General features: G+C 39.9%; 1 protein-coding gene across 1 annotated transcript; it reads left to right on the forward strand.

Moving 5' to 3' along the window:
* The first annotated feature begins 7,063 nt into the window (after positions 1-7,063).
* capn12 (calpain 12) lies at positions 7,064-19,430 on the forward strand. Its single transcript, XM_080053638.1, has 22 exons — positions 7,064-7,196; positions 7,291-7,492; positions 8,285-8,354; positions 9,171-9,289; positions 11,245-11,378; positions 11,576-11,747; positions 11,849-11,932; positions 12,653-12,738; positions 12,854-12,931; positions 13,548-13,720; positions 14,087-14,313; positions 14,564-14,643; positions 14,956-15,078; positions 15,880-15,916; positions 16,009-16,080; positions 16,176-16,221; positions 16,527-16,588; positions 17,320-17,388; positions 17,517-17,595; positions 17,689-17,805; positions 18,762-18,814; positions 18,910-19,430. The coding sequence occupies exons 1-22, from the start codon at positions 7,144-7,146 to the stop codon at positions 18,934-18,936; spliced, it is 2,163 nt and encodes a 720-aa protein (XP_079909764.1). The 5' UTR covers positions 7,064-7,143; the 3' UTR covers positions 18,937-19,430.
* Positions 19,431-21,203: the final 1,773 nt, after the last annotated feature.

Consider the following 21,203-nt stretch of genomic DNA (forward strand, 5'->3'; position numbering starts at 1 on the left):
CTGCAGTCCACACCTCTCTGGGCTGCCGTCAAACCAACCCCTTTGACCCAAACCAGCCAATCACACCTTGAAGAGTTCAAGTCTGCCAATGGAAGAGTGGTGGGGCCGACCGTGTGTGTGTGTGTGTGTGTGTGTGTGTGTGTGTGTGTGTGTGTGTGTGTGTGTGTGTGTGTGTGTGTTGTAGAGTGTGTTTCTCTGACCAGTGACTGCCCCTTGGCGGTGAGTTATGTGGACTTTGAGATCTAATAGTTCTGTCTCGGCTCCATAAAGGAAGCTTTTGTTGGCCTGGTAGTTGGGAGAGGTCGCTGCAGGACAGAGACACAAACAACCAACACTGTCACAGGCCATTTTCCATATGCCACACACACTTTAACAACTTTAGGAAGAACTCTTTATCTCCATAACTGGAAAACAATATATTGACTTAAGGAGAAGCATCTGGGATTTCGGTAATTGTAACGTGTGTAACTCAGTTTAAATGTTGTGCTTTCAGTATCTAAATGGCTGCTTCTGAACTTATTGCTCTGCTGGAGAATTAAAACAGTGAATGCAGCCATCTGCTTATCCATATCCCAAGGGCCATAGCCAGGATGTTAGAAATACTGATAAGTTCGATTTTGGCATTTGTAATTATTTTGAGTTTACCGGGATGGGCTACAAAGCATTCTACACACTTCAGACACAAAATTCTGGGGGCAGTAAACTAAATTCTGAGAGGAAAATACAACTCCATTTACTGCATAGAGAAGAAAATACAGTAGCCTACACAAACTCCTACAAGGTCTTCAACCAACAACGATATTTTGCAAATCATATAAATAGATAATGTTAGTTTATTTTGATTGAAATATTGTGTTTTTTGTGAATGTTGAGTGAGAAGTAGTGACTGAACCAGTAATTATTTCTTTCATCTCACTTTTAATTATACAAAGAGAGTAATTTACTGTCATTTGCATGGATGCCCTGTTTTATAGACAACGAAAGCAAAATCTATCGTATATAGACGATTATTAAACTTCCAAAACCATGCTAGTGGAGGTTAAACAGTGAATGAAGAATATATAACATTTTAACAGATCAATGTGGGATGAGTGCCTATTTAACCCGAAAGAGATTTACACGTCTCAGGTCTTGTCATTGAAGCTGCATGTGAACTTTTAAATTTAAAATTGCCCAAAGAAATCAGGTGATCCAACTCCTATTCCTGCTTCAGTTCTGTTTTTTTTACTGAACCCTGTTTTGAGAAGTGATATACCTTTAAAAAGATTTATGATTGGTCCAAGGGGAAGCTTATATGAGGGAAACCGAATAGGGCCAAAAACAGAACCTTTTTGGACACCAAAACACAGATTAATTGAAAGACTCCTATCAGTAGGAATCCTTCACGACTAACCCAGAGAAAATCTCCGACTGTCTAAGATTCAGAGCATTCAACTGCATTATTTTCACATTTGAACAAAAAAGTACTGACTGACACATCTGACAGCTTCGACCTTGTAGGCCGCCTACATACACTCAGTGCTATTTTGAGGCAGAATTGGCACATTCTAAAATTCAGATTAAATGTAAGATGATTAGCTCTGAAGATGCTCAGAACAAAGGGAATGTACCAGCTCTATGTTTGCTTTCCTGTAGGGCAGGCCTGTGGGCATGAGAGGCTCTTGATTATGTATGAGAAGATTGTGCTTTATCATGGAAAAAGCCAATTAACTGGGAGTTTTTAATTACATTTCTTATGGTATACTGTGCAGAGCCTCCAATCGTCTCTGCAGTCCCTGTCCTGTTGTCTTCCTCCTCTCCCAGAACAGTCGTGGAGGCTAAGGATTAAATCATCAGACAGACAGGGATAAACTAGAAAGAGAAAGATGCATTCGGGAGTGATCAGACAAACCACAGGACACCCTTCTCTGCTCTTTATCCCTCGCATGGTTCCCACAATCCCCACCTTCCCTCACCCCGTCCCTCCTCCCGCAGTGACCGCAGAGTGAAACCTGAACCCTGGAATTACAGCGGCTTCACCTCTCCTCCCCAACACTCCCACCCTCAACAGTGAGAGTGTGAGAGGCGACACAGTCCCGGGCTGCAGCCATTTGTCAATCCAGTGCCTCTCTTTTTTACTTGCCATTGAACACCTGCAGATAATGAGAGGATGGAAAGACAAGCAGGGTTCATTCTTCTAGGGTTATATAATGTCGCCGATCTCTGAGGAAGGGGCTCTCTGTGGGAAGAGTGTCAGCTCACTTTGAGTTTGAGTGTTTGAGGAAGTGCTGTCTGATGAGTCTGGAAACAGGTTGATTTGGAAAAAAAACTAAAACAAAAAAGTGAGGAAGTTCAATTATTTCTCTTTTTTCTCTCAGCGTAAGCCATTAGTCTTACATCAAACGGGGCAGTAATTGTTGCCAGATAGTGATGATGAAAAATACATTTCAAAACTAACCTGAATAGGGTATTTGCCTGAATGAAGGCCAGGAGCTCATTTTCATTCCAGTGATCACATTTTTTTTATTATTATTATTTCTTGTGACAGCTTGCAGAGACAGGGTGTGGTAAACATGCACATATTGAATACAACTCTTCTTTATGTAAAGTAGCCAATCAAATATCTTCAGATGTAAGCTGCCTGTGGGAAAGAACAACTGGCTGAAATCAAAAAAGACTAAAACTGTATTTAGAGATAGGAAATAGTTTAGACGATGATTTTTTGTGAAGTTTGGCCACTATAAGTAGAAAGAAAGCATACATGTATCTCGACAAACAATTGGCAGGAGGAAATTAAGCTTTGTTAATGTCTAACAATTAGCTTAACTTGTAGAACTGGAAAATTTGCCAATATGATATCAATGTTTTGAGATGAGACTACTCTGTGATTTTTTTGATATAATAATATGATATACTATACGGACATTGGTGCAGCAAAAGGAGACTTTTTACATAATTTCAAATTTGGCAAAATTCTCTTTTTAGTCACACTATACTGTTTAGAGCTAAAATGCAGCCAAGCTGTAAACTAAAGAAGATGGGCGAGATGAGGTACTCAAACATCTGCCCACTTAAAGGCACCCTCTGACTAACTGTTCCCTCAAACGTCTGCTATACTCTCTTTGTCTTTCATGAACACACTTCACTTTGTTTTTGCTGCACCTGGTGACACTCCTTGTGAACCTGACACATACGCACTCACAGTTTTTCAGTTGCTCTGGTAATTACACACATGCACACACAAACACATATTCAGGTCAGTCAGTTTTTATTTTTTGCTTCTTGCCCAGCCCAAGAACATCATATAATGCCGGAAAAACTGGATTTGACCAGCGCTCACACTTCACCACTCACTCCCTCCCTGCACATAAACTCAGTGCCGAGGTCAGAGGTGTTGCCTGGACAGCATGCGTAGTAAGGTTAGGAAGGTGGATTTCAGTCCTGTGACAGGTGAAAATGCTTTCATGTGAATGTTCCCTGCAGGCCTGAGGGCAGCTGAACTTTAGCTTCTAACTGCCTAGACCAGAGTCTCCACATGCAACACATGTTCACTGGTTATACAACTCTTTATGTTTCACATACTTTCTTTGTGAATTATCAGCCAGTATTAATGATCCTCGATTGGTTACTCAGATACTTGTTTTCCATAAAGTCAAGAGAGAATTCTTATGACAATGCGCTACATACATAAATAGATGTGACATTAGGCACTAGAGTAGCTAAGAAATGCATACTACTTGTGTTTTGTTTTTTTTCATCTTTAGAACACAAACACAACATGCTTACAACAGCTGTGTGGGTGTTATCTTCAAAGGCCTGTAAATATACTTCAAGTCAAAGTCATCTTACATCTTATCAGCAAAATGTTCTTGAAGTATTAAAAGTTAGAGTCCTAATTAGGCAGCAGAATGACCCCTATGAGAATCATACAGTTATGATACATTTGATGATAGAATTGTCATTTTCGCCTCTTTACATGTAAGAGGTATTTGGTTGAATTACATAACAAAACGTGTTGGATTAATTTATCTCTAACTATATATCATATTTCATCAAATTCAAATTGATTCAGTGGATTTTAAAACAAACCAGAAATAATTTAATTAGAAGTAAAAGTGTAGAAAAATAAAAATGGCATACTTCAGTAGTTTACAGTTGCTACTTAAAAAGACATAGCCTAGTTTCCACTATTGTATAATTCGATTAATATAAAATGCTGTGCCATAAAATGGGAAAATAGTACACTTTAACAGAAAAAATTAGATATTAATGTTTGTTTAATGGAAATGCTTTTAAATTAGTTATGAACACTGTGCTGAATCCTTCAACACTATGAACAGAAATTGAATAGAAACCAAGAAAATGTATTATCATGACAAATCACACAAGGGAAAAATGTAAGAAGTCAGTATGTATTGATATGGCACCTTTTAAGAGCAGAACGTCACTTCACAACAACAAAGCATGCAAAAACACTATGAAATAGAGGTTATTTTAAAAGAAAATACACAAAGGCAAGTCTATGAGAAAGCACCATCTGTTATTCATATGTATATTAAAGGTATGTTCTAGTCATATGCCCTTGGTGTTGCTGGGAGCTAATTAAGCTCCCCCTTGCTCCCTGTGTCTCCTGGCCTGCTCAGTCCGGTTTGGTGTGTGTGTGTGTGTGTGTGTGTGTGTGTGTGTGTGTGTGTGTGTGTGTGTGTGTGTGTGTGTGTGTGTGTGTGTGTGTGTGTGTGTGATGAGTGATGCGGCAGAAAACGGGCCGGGACAAAGCCGGTTAACCAGCAGGGAGAGTGCGAGGGGCCCGGGGCCCGCTGGTGCCGGGGTCGTGGGATCAGAGCAGGTCACGGAGCTGTGGGAGTGTCTGAACGGCCCTCTGACCTTTTTCACTGAGGCTTCCTATAATCCTGTCCTCAAAGACCATACGGACATAATGGAGAGCCCATGAATGGAGTTAAATGGTGACCATTAGACGGATCTGTGTCGCTATTCTTCTTGTTTGTTTAGTCCTGGTCAGTCTCACGTTTTCCGGGCTAATCAGGCGTGTGATGGAGGAACGGCTGGAGACGCCTCGAGAGGCCTGGAGTGAGCACCCCGGGACAACAGTTTACTGGAGATGGATATCCACCTAGATTTTTAATGAATGACACAACCCAATAAGGAGCAGAAGGATACGGGTGAGGAAGAGGGGGCCGTTAATTGGATGTCCACTTCAGATTATTTGAGTCCCAAGTAGAGTTCACAAGTGGTGTGCACAGGATGAGGCCCAAGCACCCTTTTCCGAAAGCTGTTAGGTAGGTAACCCAGTTGAACAACAATGCGCCCTTATGAATAGTCCATTACACCTGCGTCACAAAGGACGTCCCTCTTCAGACATTTACTCTCATATTTGGTGTATAGGCAAACATTTTATGGAAACAACTTCAGTATAAGTAGTTATCAAAAAGTAAATAAAGCACCCTTCATAAAGCCTTTATACATTGTAGCTGATGGCTTTATTAATATTTGTTGGTATAGTCTTTATAAACAACTTACTTTATAAACCATAAGGACAATGTTTAGGTTGTGTCTGGCTGGTGAGCCAATATTAGACTTTCTAATAAGCCATCAACTCAAAGAACCAAAAGACAAAGACATGCTTTTCATTGGCTCATAAATGATCTACAAAGCATTTTGTAAATGATATATTGACATTAATAAAGCCTTAAATCATTGATCAAGAATCACAAAATCAGCATATCGTTAATTACAAAATAAATGAAAGCAAAATGAAAGCACACTAAATCCTCCCCAGAAACTCTGCTGCAAAGCAGAATCAGTGCCAAGGCCAGTGTCACAGTGACGGTCTCTCCCTCCAAACACACCAGATTGATTCACAGTTAAAGGTTCTCCCAAAATATTTAATCTGAATGCTGCTCCCTGCATTTACATTTAGATCAATGCAGAAAATCTGCATTGTCACGAAACTGGTTTTCAGTTTGTGTTGTTCATTGCCGTGATATTAAAACACTAATAACAACACATTGTTAACAGATCAGAGGTTATGATAAACATTGTACATGCATCTTTACAATTAAGAACGGTGTCCTTTACTGTCTGATGTTTGCGTGGTGTACAATTCTGGCATCTTTATTAGGAGACCATTGACTGGAAGGTAAGAAGAAATTATTTTTAGTGAGTAAATCAAAACTGAAACTGTAAAAGTTGGATAGATTCATACTTTTTTAAACATTTGATACAGCACGCATAAGTTATATCAGACATGAACCTACATTAGAATGAAAGTAAATTCTAGTCTCGCTGGCGGATCTTTACAAAGTGATCTTCCTCACTGGGAGTTGAACAGACCTGGAGTTCACCCAGGATGTTTTCCAAAATGCATATTCATTATCATTATCATGACCACAATTTACAAAAAAAAACTAACACAGTAGATGTGGTGATTTGTGGTCAGGTACCTTTGTATGGAGTACACTGACACCTAGCGTCGGTTTTAGGAAACTGACAACTCTTTTCTAAGCAGCATCCAATTTTACAGACCTCTGTAGTTTTATATTTGTTTCTGAATGTTTTTGATCAATTAATATAATCCTTACAGGAAATTTCAGATGTTTGCTATGTGTGGTCTTCTGTCATCAGACACACACACATCAGACATCACAAAGGCAATGATAAAAATATAACTCAAAAGTTTAAAAAAAAAATCTGGCTGGGAATGTGGTTTTGTATTTTTGTATAGCCTACAAACGAAGCTTGTTGTGCGTCTGTAAATTCCTAATGGTGTTCTTCAAAGTTTCATGAAGATGCAAAATAAAACTAAAAATACAAGAATTACAACATTTTGGAGAGTTTCTTTTGTGGCTATTTTTCTAAAGTCCCTGCATAGTTGTCCAGTGAGGCTATTTGTTGCGTTTTTCTTGAGGCCTAATTGTAGCTTATTGCCTCTCTCTCTCTCTCTCTCTCTCTCTCTCTCTCTCTCTCTCTCTCTCTCTCTCTCTCTCTCTCTCTCTCTCTCTCTCTCTCTCTCTCTCTCTCTCTGTCCATTGAGGATAATAGTAGTGATGGATGAACAATAAATAAGGTGAGATCAAAAAGGCCGCTGGCACCTTGTCATTACTCTGACTCCAGCTCTCCGCGGCTCCCGGGGCTTTGCATACCTAAATGGGCTGTGCAGAGCCGGGGAGGCGCTCCAAAGTGGGCCCTCGCTGTCTGAGGTGGGTGTGCGCTTCCATCTGTATTTAAGCAACCGACTGCTCCTGCGTCTTGCACCTCGGATGTAGAATTGTAACTGTGTGCATTCACTGACAGCATGGCGAGCAAACAGAGGGCCCCCCTGGGCTCAATCGAGAACCCCGTCAAGTTTGGAGATCAGGACTTCAAGACTCTCCTGGAAGGGTGTCTGAAGTCCGGAGAGATGTTTGATGATCTAACGTTTCCAGCTGAGCAGAAGTCCATCGGTATGCCGGAAGATGCGGATCCAAAAAAGGCGATCAAGTGGCAGCGGCCCAAGGTAGACGAGTGGCTCAGTTGTGTCATGTTCTGCATGTGTGTAAAGGGACAGTTGTTATCTAGATGTTGTTGGGCGTTTTTCTCATTCGTGCAATGGGTTTTAATCAAATAATTCATATAATGATTGTGGTGTAAAGAGAACCTGAAAACCATACTTGAGTAAGAGTAGAAATACTCCTAACTAGAACAATTACTCAGTAACAAGTCACTATTACAAAACCACTTGAGGAAAAGTATAAAAGTAATGATGAGTATTTGTGTAGCCTAAGTATAATCAGGAAATGTAATTAAAGAATTAAAAGTACAAGTGTCTGTTCTACCATTATATAAGATTATTATTACTCATGCATTAATGTAAAACAGGTTTGTAGCTTGAAATCCACTCTAGATACATTTTGTTTTCATGGTGGACTTAAGTATTTTTTAGAAGTTGGAATCATGACATTTTGTTTAAAAAATATAGTCACAAGTCAAGTTATCATCAAACGACTAATGTTTCATCTGTGCTTAAAGGCCTACACACAGTTGGGTAGTATATACAATGTTTTACAAACTTCTTATTTTTCATGTGCAAAGATCATAATTGGTAAAGTAACTAGTAACTCAAGTTATCAAATAAATGTAGTGCAGTAAAAAGTACAATATTTCCCACTGAATTGTACAAGTGCCTTAAACCTCTACTTAAGTACAGCACTGGAATAACTATAGTTAGTTCCATTACACCATGTTCTTTTGTCAGATGTGTGGTGTTGCAGCATCTTGTGTTCACAATGTCCTCCTCTCTTCTCTGAAGGAAATCAGTAAGAACGCAGTGTTCGTGGAGGGAACGACCGGGACCACTGATATCTGTCAGGGCCAATTGGGTGAGTACATCAGGAACACACATTTAAAATATGCTTTACCTGTCCTCCCTTAGGAACTGAAACATGCATGACATGGCACAATATCCACACAACCAAACACTAAGAAACTCCTTCACAAAGTTCAGTTTGTTCCTGTTTATTCTAATTTAGTTAAATGCAGTGACTTTAGAGCTTTATGTCTGCACCAAAACCGCCCCCAGGGACCCAACTTCATACGCACAGCGACGTGGCACTGTGTTCCCAAAACCTCCCAAACACCGCAGAGGGTCTGTAACCAGCCGCAGCCACAGATCTGTTAAAATCTGCATAGTTCAGTCTGTTTTCTATTTGTGGTGAGCGCCAAGGCTGTTTCGTGCACAATAGCAAACTCTGTTGCTCTGCAGGGGGATGTTCAGTGTCACCAGTTGCGTGCAGGTGTGTCAATGGCTCAGATCAATACCAAACCTCCCCCTTTCGCCTGTGAATTTTCCATGATTTACACAGATACCAACTCTTACTGCAACATCTTCAGAGAACCAACATGGAACAGATGTTTGCTGTTGGAGAGGAATGTGGCTTAAGTTGTTAAATGTGTTTGTGCATGTGTGTGTGTGCGTGTGTGTGTGTGTGAGAGAGAGAGAGAGAGAGAGAGAGCTTAACTTGACTGAAAAGCATTGATGAAAAACATGGATCACACTTCACGGGGGTTCATTGCCTCCTGGGCAATTCAGTAATTTGATCTATAAAAAATGAATCATTCATAACATAATGTTCTCAGATATAAAATGTGCCATTTGTTCATAAGCAGCTGCTCCATGTGTTTCCTCTGTTGACCAGGCAACTGTTGGCTGCTGGCGGCCCTGTCCTGTCTGACCATGCACCCCAAACTCTTTGTGAAGGTGGTGCCGCCCGGCCAAAGCCTGTCTAAGCCTTATGCAGGGATCTTCCGTTTTAGGGTGAGTATAGAGAGAACATCTGACTCCCTACCTCTTTTTTTTTTGCTAATGAGAAAAGATGCTAATTAAACGCTTGATCAAGCCAGCTGAGAATGCACACAAATACGTTTTCCTCACATGCTCTATATGCTTTAAATGTAAGGCTGTATCTGAACTATCAAATCATTGCTGAGATATAGGTTGTTTATCATTAACTGCAAAGAGAATATGCTCCAGCAAAAAAATTTAAATTCAAAGTTTGACACACACGTTTGTCCATTGGCCCACAAACCGCGCCTATTTTTCAATGAGATGCCTTCTTCCTTAGCTGTCATGCCACAGCTCTTAATCAACTTACCCTGTACCCATTGTTGCACGGTGGTCTCGCAAATAAAAAGAAAAAAGACATGAATATCTCATCTTTATCACCTCATTAGAAGTGGTGATTGTAATCTAAAACAAGTTCATTGTTCACCGGCTCCGACCTGCGCAGATCAATAGGGATATCAGTCATTAGACATATTAATCTTGTTAAAGCAGATATGCTAGTTAAACTTAGAAGATGTTTATAGTTTATTTTTGCTTAGTGATTATTTTGCCCCGGAGCTTCAGAGGCTGTTAAAGGAGAACGTGACATGACCTGACAAGCAGGTAGGAGGGACTGGAAACTCATTTAGCCATGTCATGGTGATTGGAGAGCAGTCCAGACATGCAGGTAGTGACAACCCCCTGGGACACAAACACACACACACAAAAGCTAGGTATGAAAGGCCAGTGCAGGCCTGCACTCGCGTACTCACAGTTACCAGTACAGTACACACCCTAAGTCAGGAGGACGAGTGATTGCCTTGGGAGGTGGTTTAAATAGATTATAAAGAGAACAGTGTGTTTATTCAAATTGTCCTTTTTTAGATCATGGGGTTTTATTTGTATGACCAAAACATGTGATAATATCCCAAACATTTCTATGTCTTGTTGATGGTGCAGGGGTGGGAGAAGTATTGATAAATAAATACTCTGTTACCCCAGAGTAGTAAATAAGTAAGTAAAACTCCTATCATTTCAAAAGTTACAGTAAGTAAAATAACTAATATAACTGTAACATAACAAAATGTCAAAGTCAAAGGTGAAAGTATCAGTAGTAACATCAAAATGTGCTTTAAAGGAAAATTTCAACTTTTTAATTGTTTAGTATTTTGCCTCACGCTCGGCTCAAGAAAAGGCAACATAAACTGTGCGTGCGTTTTTGATTTACAAATGGGCATAGGTTGCTCACTGTGCATCATACATTGTAGTCTGGCTAACCGGATATAGACAACGGGGATTGCGCTCGTGACAGATAATGTCGCCAAACTCTTCCCCTTCCCTTTCCTCTTTCCCGCTGTAGCTTACCGTTTATGATCTGCTCAGAATGGAAGACAACAGAAAGTGTGCACGTGTGTTTGATACGGTTTAATAGTATCCATCTCATAATGTTGCTGCACACACACGTGCGCGCACATACACACACGGCGTGCGTCATTATCTGTGTCGGTCGGCACCTTTTATAATAGGTCCATGGTTGACACGAAATTACAATATTTTGAAAGGACACATTATGGCTTCCTAGGCTTAGCACCGCCCAAGACGATTGTGATTTGTTTAAAGAAATGAAAACAGGCCAGCCCAGTTGGGATTCACAGCAGAAACTTCCCCCGGGAGTTGGTGGAGACCAAAAACAGAGCTAAAAGCAAAATTAATATTGGACATTATTTAATCAGTAATTGTGAATGCTTCATATCTGCTGGATGTAAATGAGGCCGTATCTACTGATGAGGTGAGCTTTTGTTATTGATGTGTTTACGGTTTGTTTCTAGAGGCTGATAAAAATAATTTGTCCCAATAAAAATGTTTGTACCAATCACACCTATTTCTGCTCTTCTCTCACCCTCCCTCTCCCTCTCCCTCTCTATCTCTCGCTGTGCGTCCCTGTGCAGTTCTGGCAGTATGGCGAGTGGGTGGAGGTGGTTGTGGATGATAGGCTGCCAGTACGCGAGGGCCGTCTGCTCTTCAGCTACTCTCACACACGAAATGAGTATTGGAGCGCCCTGGTGGAGAAGGCCTATGCCAAGTCAGTTGCCACAAACAGCATATGTTTCTTACTCTTTTTGTTTTTATTTGTATCTGTGTGTCTGTGTGTGTGTGTGTGTGTGTGTGTGTGTGTGTTAGTGTGTGTGTGTGTGTATGTGTGTGTGTGTGTGTGTGCGCTGGTACAGTTATCAAACCAAAAAAAGAAAAAGAGATAACTTGTTCTCCTCTCGTTTGTAGGTTGATTGGATGCTATGGAAGCCTGAAAGGGGGCAACATTTCTGAAGGGATGGAAGACTTCACAGGAGGCATCGCCTACTCGCTGGAGGTCAAGTCTCGTACCCCTCGGGTGCTCTGGAGGTCTCTGACAGCTGCCCTGTCTCGAGGCAGCCTGCTCAGCTGCTTTATCCAGGTACACACACCACACACCTTATATTATATATTAACAGTTTCACACTACACAAATCAATGCTGATTTTGATTAATTTGAGTTTCAATCTTTTGTCTTCACAGGCCAGCAACTACCGTGAGATTGGTAAAGTGTTAGGAGACGGGCTGATAAAGGGCCATGCTTACGCCATCACCGATACAGACAAGGCCAGTATCACGCAGAGACGATGCCATTGGCTGTGAAGCACTGAAATTGAATTTAATCACAAGAGTTTGATTCTAATCCAGTTTCTTCTAATTTAATCTAATGTTAATGTAATAATATTGTTAAAATGTTATCTAATTTTGTCTCATCTCTCAGCACAATTAGATGGAATTGGAATTTTAAATGGAATGAAATTTAATCAAATCACTTTAAATCCAATCTCATCGCATCTGATCCAATGTAATTTAATATATCCCTAAGATATGATGAATACAAAAATATCATCTAATTCTTTTTTTATAATAATTATTTATTTTGTCTTCTACAAAGAGGCAATCTACCTATCTTCCACCTAACGCCAAAGTAATTCAAGAAAAAATCTCAGTCAAATCTTCTTTAAAATTTTCTGGAGCTTTTTGACCGTATAATCATGGATAATCAACAGTAATAATTAGTTTTTAGCCCTTTAAAGTCACGCACATGTTGTTAAAAGTAATGAAAGTTCATTCTTGACCTTGATAACAACATAAGACCATTTTATACGACTGGAAGCCCCAGAACAACTGCTAAGGGAGCAGGTGTTGAGATTGTTTTGCCAACTACTCATTTCTTCTCTCAGTAAAAAAACTAAGAAGTGATAATAAACTCAGAAATAAAAACAGTTCCCTTTTGTGAATAAAACTTTCGCTCTTTTTGAAGTTTCCTCCCTCTTTACATTTCAGGTAAAGAAAGAGTCGGATGAGATTTTGCTGCTGAGGCTCAGGAACCCTTGGGGTTTCGTAGAGTATCTTGGACCCTGGAGTGACAAGTGAGGAAGTTTCCTGTTTGTGCATGGTGTTAGTGAGAAAGAGAGAGAGAAAGCCCTTCTCGCTCACAGGACCTCCACAGGTGTTGAGTGTCTCTTTGTGTGTGTGTGACTGCAGGGGCAAGGAGTGGGATAACATGGACAAAGCAGAAAAGGAAAGGATCGAGCTAAAAAAGAAAGAAGATGGAGAGTTCTGGTATGTGGGGGGAAAATACACAAAGTTAAAATGCCAAACTGTGAAAATACTCCACTGAAGTAAAAGTTCTGCATTCAAAATGCCAGTGTAATAATTATCAGCAAAATGTTCTAAAATGTGCACTATACAGTTTAAAGGGAGAGGAATTTTCAGAGCCTGCAGTTATTTTACAAAACCTATTTCCTCTTAATGTAAATCTTAGTCTTGAATAATACTATCATCATAAATTACCTGGAGGCACCTGGAGCCAAAAGTAAAACTAAAATAGGTTTGTAAACAAAGATGTGGGTTTCATTGTTTCACTGCTGCTATAAACAACAACAGTGAAACAGTAACCTTAAAGGTAGCTTTATAACTTCAAACAGGATGCCAGGGATCCAATTTTCCTGCGAGGAAAGTTTGTTTATTCAAATGTTTACTTTTCTGACACACCAAAAGTTGCATAGTGCATCTTTATAGTATGAAAAGTGAAAATATTCTATGTGGGTAAAAATGATCTAGCTGTAGCTGTTGGTGGCTTTGCTATGTTAACTACTTTATCTACTGTTGGGGGAGTTTAATCAACCTTAATTTAATAGTAAAAGCTCTTATGTGAATCATTCTTTCTTTTTTTCAGGATCAGTGCTGAGAACTTCTGCAGCCTGTTTGACATTGTGGAGCTCTGTAGCGTGAATCCCGACACTCACATTGAGGGAAGCACACCTGCCTCTCCTTCCACCTGGACCATCAGTGAACATGACGGAGTCTGGGCATCAGGGAGCTCTGCAGGCGGCAGCCGCAAATACAAAAGTACGTTCACCACTTTACAGGTGCATCTCAGATATTCTAGAGTCATTGCACATAAAGTGAAATGAATCTAGAATAAACATACATTTCAGAAGGTCTGCATTTCTGTATTATAAATCCCTGCTTTGATTGGTTTCATGTAAAATTCTAATATTTTGGAGATATACTGGATTTTTTATTACGTGAGCTGTAAGTTGCACTCGTAAAAATTTAAACGAAAGAAAGCCTGACACATTTCACTTTGTGTAATGAATCTAGAATATATGAAAGTTTCACATCTTGAATGAACTTTTCCATAATATATATTTGAGCTAGCATGTGTGCGTAAATAAGTCTAAGTGATCATACTTTGTTGTTTTTTTCCTTTAGAGTCATTTTGGAAGAATCCTCAGTTCCAGCTGGTTCTCACAGAGCAGGACCAGTCAGACGAAGATGACGATGATGATGATGACGATGATGATGAAGACGAAGAGGAAATGACAGACAAGCAGAAGAAGAAAGCCAAACAGTGCACCGTGCTGGTCGAGATGCTGCAGAAAAACCGTAGGCAGAGGGATAAAGTCAACTTCCTCTACATAGCTTTCCACATCTACAAGGTCACATCTCCACTTCTATTCTTTCAGTTCACTTATCGATTTACTAAATACTTTCTGTCTCATCGCTTTTTCTTCTGTCACTGAATAAACTCACACTTGTCTTTGTGTTTCTTGTTTATTTGCAGGTTTCCCCAGAGGTGAGCAAACAGATATGATATGATAGATGTTCTGTTTAAGTTACTATCAGAACAATCTTCAAATAATCTTAGGAATTATTACTAACCGTATATTTATACATTTCTTTGTGAAGCTCCAGGGTGTGTGTCTGAGCAGCAGCTTCTTCCAGAAAAATCGCCCCATTGGTCGTTCTGGAAAATACCAAGCTCAGAGGTAAAAGAGAGAAAAAATGGCTGCTGTTAGTAATACATATTTAATAACCTGTTCGTAAAAACAGAATACCTAGTGCTGCTGCTTTTGTCTTAGTGCCTCTAGGGACTGTTTAACATCTCATATACACATGTTGCTGATGGTGGCAGCTAACCCTTAAACACAAAGAGACTACAGAATACAGTATATACACTACAGAATTCAGTATATATAAAACATATACTGTGTATCTCTTAGACCTCTTAAGTTGGGCACTGAGAGTGAGTGCAGCTAGTTGTAAGTCAGTCAAGTTAACTCATTAACTCGTCCCCTCAGGGGTGTGTGGAGGAAGCTGCATCTGGACCCGGGGAACTACATCATTGTGTCGTCGACCTATCGACCCAACCAGCCTGCAGATTTCTTTGTTCGCATTTTCTCCAAGACTGGAAACACTCTGGGGTAAGAAGGAGGGCGTCATTTAGATCCAATTTAACAACCACCTTGTGTGAAATGTTATGTGTGAGATATTTGGTTGAATCATAAACCCACATCACTCCTGAGGGCTCTGTAGCTTCCCTGATTCACCTCCCACCTCACTCACTCTCAAAGGTCACAGTCATGGTCACTCATATTCCCCTGAAACCTCAAAATTTAAGATTGTGCTCCTAACATTATACTGCTGTATAATTTAGAATCTCGGAATTAGCCTCAACTACAGTGGGCTATAAAGCATCCCTTTATGGCCTCTGTTAGCATCAATAATACAGCAGTGTAGTAGGAGTAGCCTACTCACTCAGAATGTAATCTTTATTTTCCAGTTGTAGTAGAAAGTCACATTTACAAAATAACTGTAATAAGGTACATGTTTGAGGCGCTTTCACGTTTACACTACAACATTTGAGGGAGACATTTTGTACTTTTCACTCATTTCAAAGCCATAGTGACAAAATATTTTTCTACATACAAAAAAAGCCCTCGAAATATCACCAAAAAAACTATTTTCTTCATCATATTGCACAATATAGCTTTTGTGCACAAACATTGATTATGTGTGCTAAATGTTTGAAAAAATACAGAAAAGGTCCTTTTTGGGGCTCCATAATTTGTTCTATCTTAACATTTTATGATTGCTACTTTTACTAAACAAAGGGATCTGAGGCGATATCAAACATTATTTTGGAGTTTGTATGCTTAAAACAGTTAACAATAATCATTTTAAGTGAGCATTGATGACAGTCTGGAGTTGTCTTTGTGTTTCAGGTCTCAGGACTTCACCTGCTCCTCCATCTTCCTCCCGGTGAGTTCAATGTTTTTGTCTACATTACAGTATGTCGCAACACTAACCAGAAGAATACAGTATGTTTACAATGGTTTATATTTGTCAAATAGGTCATGGCGACTCCTGCCCTTCCCGAGGATCAAATGAGAGTTCAGAAGACTTTTGAAGAGGTGGCCGGCCCAGTAAGAACTCCTGCTCTTTGTGCTACATTTTTTTATTCAATCAAAAGTGTCACTGTTTAACCCTCCAAACTGATTTATCATATCTCTCCCGACAGAATGACAGACTGAACGCCAAGGAGCTCATGAATCTGGTCAACACAGGTTATAGTATATTCTGAATCTGAAAATGTCACTTAGCCTTATTGACTAAATAATACCTGTAGTGGCCACTAGATGGGAGCAAAGCAGTGACATTTTCCCCCTTAAAAGTTGGAACAGTGCAGTTACAGTTAGGTCAGAAGTCTAGACAGAGGCCCACAGCTGCAGTCAGAGAGAGTATGTTGAGCTTGGCTATGTTACAACAGTGACTCAACTTGTCCTCACCTTCACCTCTCCTCAGCTTAATCCAATTTTAACCACTGTTTTCCTTTCCCGCATCAATCCGTGCCTTTCTTCCCTAATCGCAGTTCTTGACAAAGATTACCATCTGCCTCTGGAGACGTGCAGACAGCTCATCTTTGGAGAGGATGTATCCTTTTGTCCTGAGTGTATTCTTTAATACACAGCTCAAAAAAATAAAAGGAACACATAATCATAACAATGCAACTCCAAGTCAATCACATTTCTGGGATATCAACCTGTCCAGTTTGGAATCAACACTCCGTCGTCTCATCTGGAGCATGCCCAGACATTGCAGGGAGTGCATAAAGGCAACATTGAGGCCACACACACTACTGAGCTTCATTTTGATTGTTTGAGGAATTTCCACAGAAGGTGGATCAGCATGTGATCAGATTTTTCCCCTTTATTTTGAGTATGATTCGGAATCCAGACCTCCATTGGTTCATATTTTTGATTTCCATTGATCATTCTTATGTTATTTGGTTCGCAACGCATTCCAATATGTAATTAACAAAGATTTTCAACTGTAATATTTCATTAAGATGTGTTTAAGTGTTCCCTTTTAAGTGTTCCCTTTATTTTTTGAGCAGCGTATTAAAGTCTCCCTGTGGTTCAGCACACTCCTTGTTTGACAGCGACTGTACCGTGTATATATCTGGTTTACTCAATCTTATGGAAGTTTTCATTAGTTCAACAATATAGTCTCAAATAACTTGATTGAACTCTGCTAGTGTCGCACTTCAGTCGGTGGCAGAAGCTTGCTTGACGAAGGGATTAGGTCCCTGATGGTTGAGTCATTGTGCCTTCCTTATAACTTGATCTTCTTTCTTGTTGAGTTGTCCCTAACCCTGTTGGCAGACTAAAGGACGCTCCAGTGTCAGCCGTCAACAAGCAGAAACCCTGCTTTCCAATGTGCGCAACCTGCAGGTACACCTTAGCATGTGTGTGTGTGTGTGTGTGTGTGTGTGTGTGTGTGTGTGTGTGTGTGTAGGAGAAGGAGAAAGATGAAGATTTGTCGATACAATTACTGGCTCTTATGTTGCTTTCCTTTTTAGTCCATCTTCTTCCAGTTTGACGAGGACTCTTCTGGCACCATGAGCCCCTTTGAACTCAGCTTAGCGCTGCAAGCTGTTGGTATGAACACACACAAACAAACACACACACACACATAGATGGATGGATGCTGCTTTCTGATCTCACACCTCCGTCCACTCTTCTGTTTCCCAGGGATGCAGTGTGATAACAAGGTAGCTCAGCTACTGTCTGCGCGCTTTGCGTCTGGAGAGCTCCACGTGCCCTTCCACGGCTTTGTGTCATGTGTCACCAGGCTGCGCAAGCTTTTTGGTAACAAACACACACACACACATCAATCACTGCAGTTCATCCTCACATTTGGTACATATAAGCAATGGAAGAAAACAACACAGTTAACTGTTCTAAAGTACAACTTTGAGGTACTTTACTTTATTATGAGTAAGATATTTGTTATGCTACTCAGATACTGTCCTTTTTTATTCATCTACCCTCCTATAGCCTCCCTCTTATTGGGTGGCTATGGTTTACTAATAATTAAAATCAATCAATCACACAATTATACTATACACAACCTTCTCTACAGCTTTAATCAGTGGGACCAGTAGAGCACTCCAAAAAAAGAAAATGAGAAAGTGCATCATCTCACGTCAGATTTATCTTGCGACCCTTTAGAGTGGCCTGCCTGACCCCAGGTTAGAAACCCCTGTACTACACTATTTAATCGGAATATACCGTAGTAGTTCAAACCAGCTCCACCTGCAGCAGCTAAAATAGTAAAATACTAACACTGTTGCATTAGTATTAACAATCTAATATTGTGACATCTAATTATATATACCAGTCACTGCAGGAATTTTTCTGCAGAAAATAGACTTTAAATACATTCCAAAGCTAATACTTCTGTACTTTTAATTCATTTGAATACAGGACTTTAACTTGTAGTGGAATATTTGTATTATGTTGTACTGGTCCTTTACTACATCCTCCACCTTTGCATATAGGAGACTCTTTTTTAAATTACATATCTTATTATACAGTATGTCTCAATATGTGTTTATGGAGCACCAACCAATATGTCACTCATTCGGCCTTGTGGCTCTTTGATGATTTACATGTGCGCAGTTTGTTTACATAACAATGTTTATTATGGTAGAAATAAACTCAGGACAGTGACAGTTGCCAGGATTTTTTGTTTTTGAAAACCAACACTGGGTGCTGAATGTTGAGTGCTTGCAGAGAGTCATTTCCTCTTCTCTTCTTTTCAGCGCTGTATGAATCCGAGACCAGTCAAGAGGTGAAAGACAGAGGAATCAATTCTGTGAGTACCTGCAGAAATATGTGCTCCTACTGACCTGGACCTGAGCAAGTTTTTGACTCTGTGTTTCTTCTTTTCTCTCCAATCTCCCTCCACAGTGGCTACTGAAGTTCCTGGTGGTCTGAAGAACCTTTGGAAAGAGGATTCTCCATCATAAGACCCTGCTGAGCTACAGTCTGCTGTCGCTTTTGAAACATAAACTGCATTTTAAAACTTTTCTTCCATGTCATCATAACACAACAACATCTATATCAATGATTCATCTTGCACCACTTTCATACTTGTGGCTATAGCCTTGAAAAAGGTTCATGGTCCTGCTTTAATGTCATTATAGGAAAACCGGATCGCACAATGAAACTCAGTTGTAACCCCCTCAACGCTACACATGATGCAGAAGAGTATAAAACGTATATTTAAGTATTTGAATTAGAATATGAAAAAATTACAAAATGGAACACAGAAGATCAAATGAATATAGGAAGAAATTAAAAGAAAAACTACACAAACTATATGTGCATGATCCGCTGACTAATTAAATGTTATGCAATACAGGTATGAGTTTAAAAGTGTGGTTATTCCCTTTGTCTTTCTCATATTTTTTTTCTATTAAAAATAAATAGTTAAAAAAAAAAACTCCACGATTTCTTTTTAAATCAAAATTTAGCCATGAATGAAATGGTACACATAACAAAACTGTTGTTACACAACTGAAAGTTGGTCATCCATGCATGTGCATACTATGGGTAATATCTGTAATATCACACACACACACACACACACACACACACACACACACACACACACACACACACACACACACACACACACACACACACACACACACACACACACACACACACACACACACACACACACACACACACACACACACACACACACACACACACACACACACACACACACACACACACACACACACACACACACACACACACACACACACACAGAGTCATAGTGAGTATTGCCTGCCTCACTAAGGGTGTGAGGGTGATGTCTCAGCAGCTCTACACGCAACGTCTCTATTCTTATCGCACTGACGCCACGTACAGCGTCAACACACACTCGCCTCCTCCTCTACGTTCCCTCACTCCCTTCATCCATCTCTCCCTCCCTCCCCCTCATGTTCTCACTAGTGTCTGAGTCTCACAATATGCATCCTCCTCCTCCTCCCTGTTACACGCTGGCTGCTCCTTCGCATACTCACACACACACACACACACACACAATATCCCAGAGCCAGATAATGTCCTTCTTCTACACACGCCACTATTAATAGCATATTTGCTCACACACAGATACAACTTCCTGTTCAGTGCACACAGGTTGTCCTCGGCAACCATCCGTACACATTGTGATAGAGAGAAGTAGACGAATGGAGAGAGAGAGCCAATAGATTCATCTAAGTGTTGGCTCCGACTCCGACACATCTACCTGCTTTATTATTTAATTTGTAAATTTTCCCAGACCCCATGCCTCCTACAGTTGGTGGATCAGCTCTGCAGGAGGCCCACCACTGTGGCAGCTGTTGTCTATTAAATGAGGTTTTTTAAGGCCTCAGAGGACTCACAGTAAAGGAACAAGAGTCTACAGCCATGTTAGCTCTTCTTACGCTATTTTGCACACAATGACAAATATTAACGTGGACGTTTAGCAAGTATAATGTTTCAAATCCATAATTAAAAATGTCATAGATTAAAAAATGTATAAAAAGTGTGTACAACATATTATGCCAATCCATCCAATAATTATTGAGGTATTTCAGTCTTGACAAAATGGGACTGACAACAAAATTGCCATCCCTAGAGAGCCAATCAGATTGGCTCTGCTCTAGCACAGTTGAAAAAACAAAAAACAACTTTTCCCTACCTTGAATCTTACCACTATGACAAACCTCAACCCTTAATCAAACAAACTCTAAAAAAGTCCTTAAAATGAGCTTAAAAAACACCAACATTAGGACTGCCAAAATGACACGACATGACTTATTGAATTTCAAAAATTATTATGAACACAACTGGATTGTTGAGCTTTTAGGCTACATGAACAGAACTGAAATCTTGATTTGTGACCTTGTGATTAATACAAGGTCAAACATTTACATGGCACATATAGAAAACATTGTGCCTAAACAAGGCATTTGTTTGTTTGTCTTATTGTTTTTGCATTGGAAAAAAAAGAGAATGGGAGTTTTTTTTTCTACTTACCAACAAAATAACCCTTTAACGACACAGTGAAAATGGATCTCTACAAATCACAATAATTGTACCTCCTGCCTCCTATAGATGCATGCAGTGGCGTGCAAAACAATAAAAGACAAAATAAATCACTCATATTTCAAAGGGGTAAACTAAAAATACAGAATACGGCATGG

Source organism: Ammodytes marinus (genome assembly GCF_949987685.1).
Source record: "Ammodytes marinus genome assembly, chromosome: 3".
Lineage (NCBI taxonomy): Eukaryota > Metazoa > Chordata > Actinopteri > Uranoscopiformes > Ammodytidae > Ammodytes > Ammodytes marinus.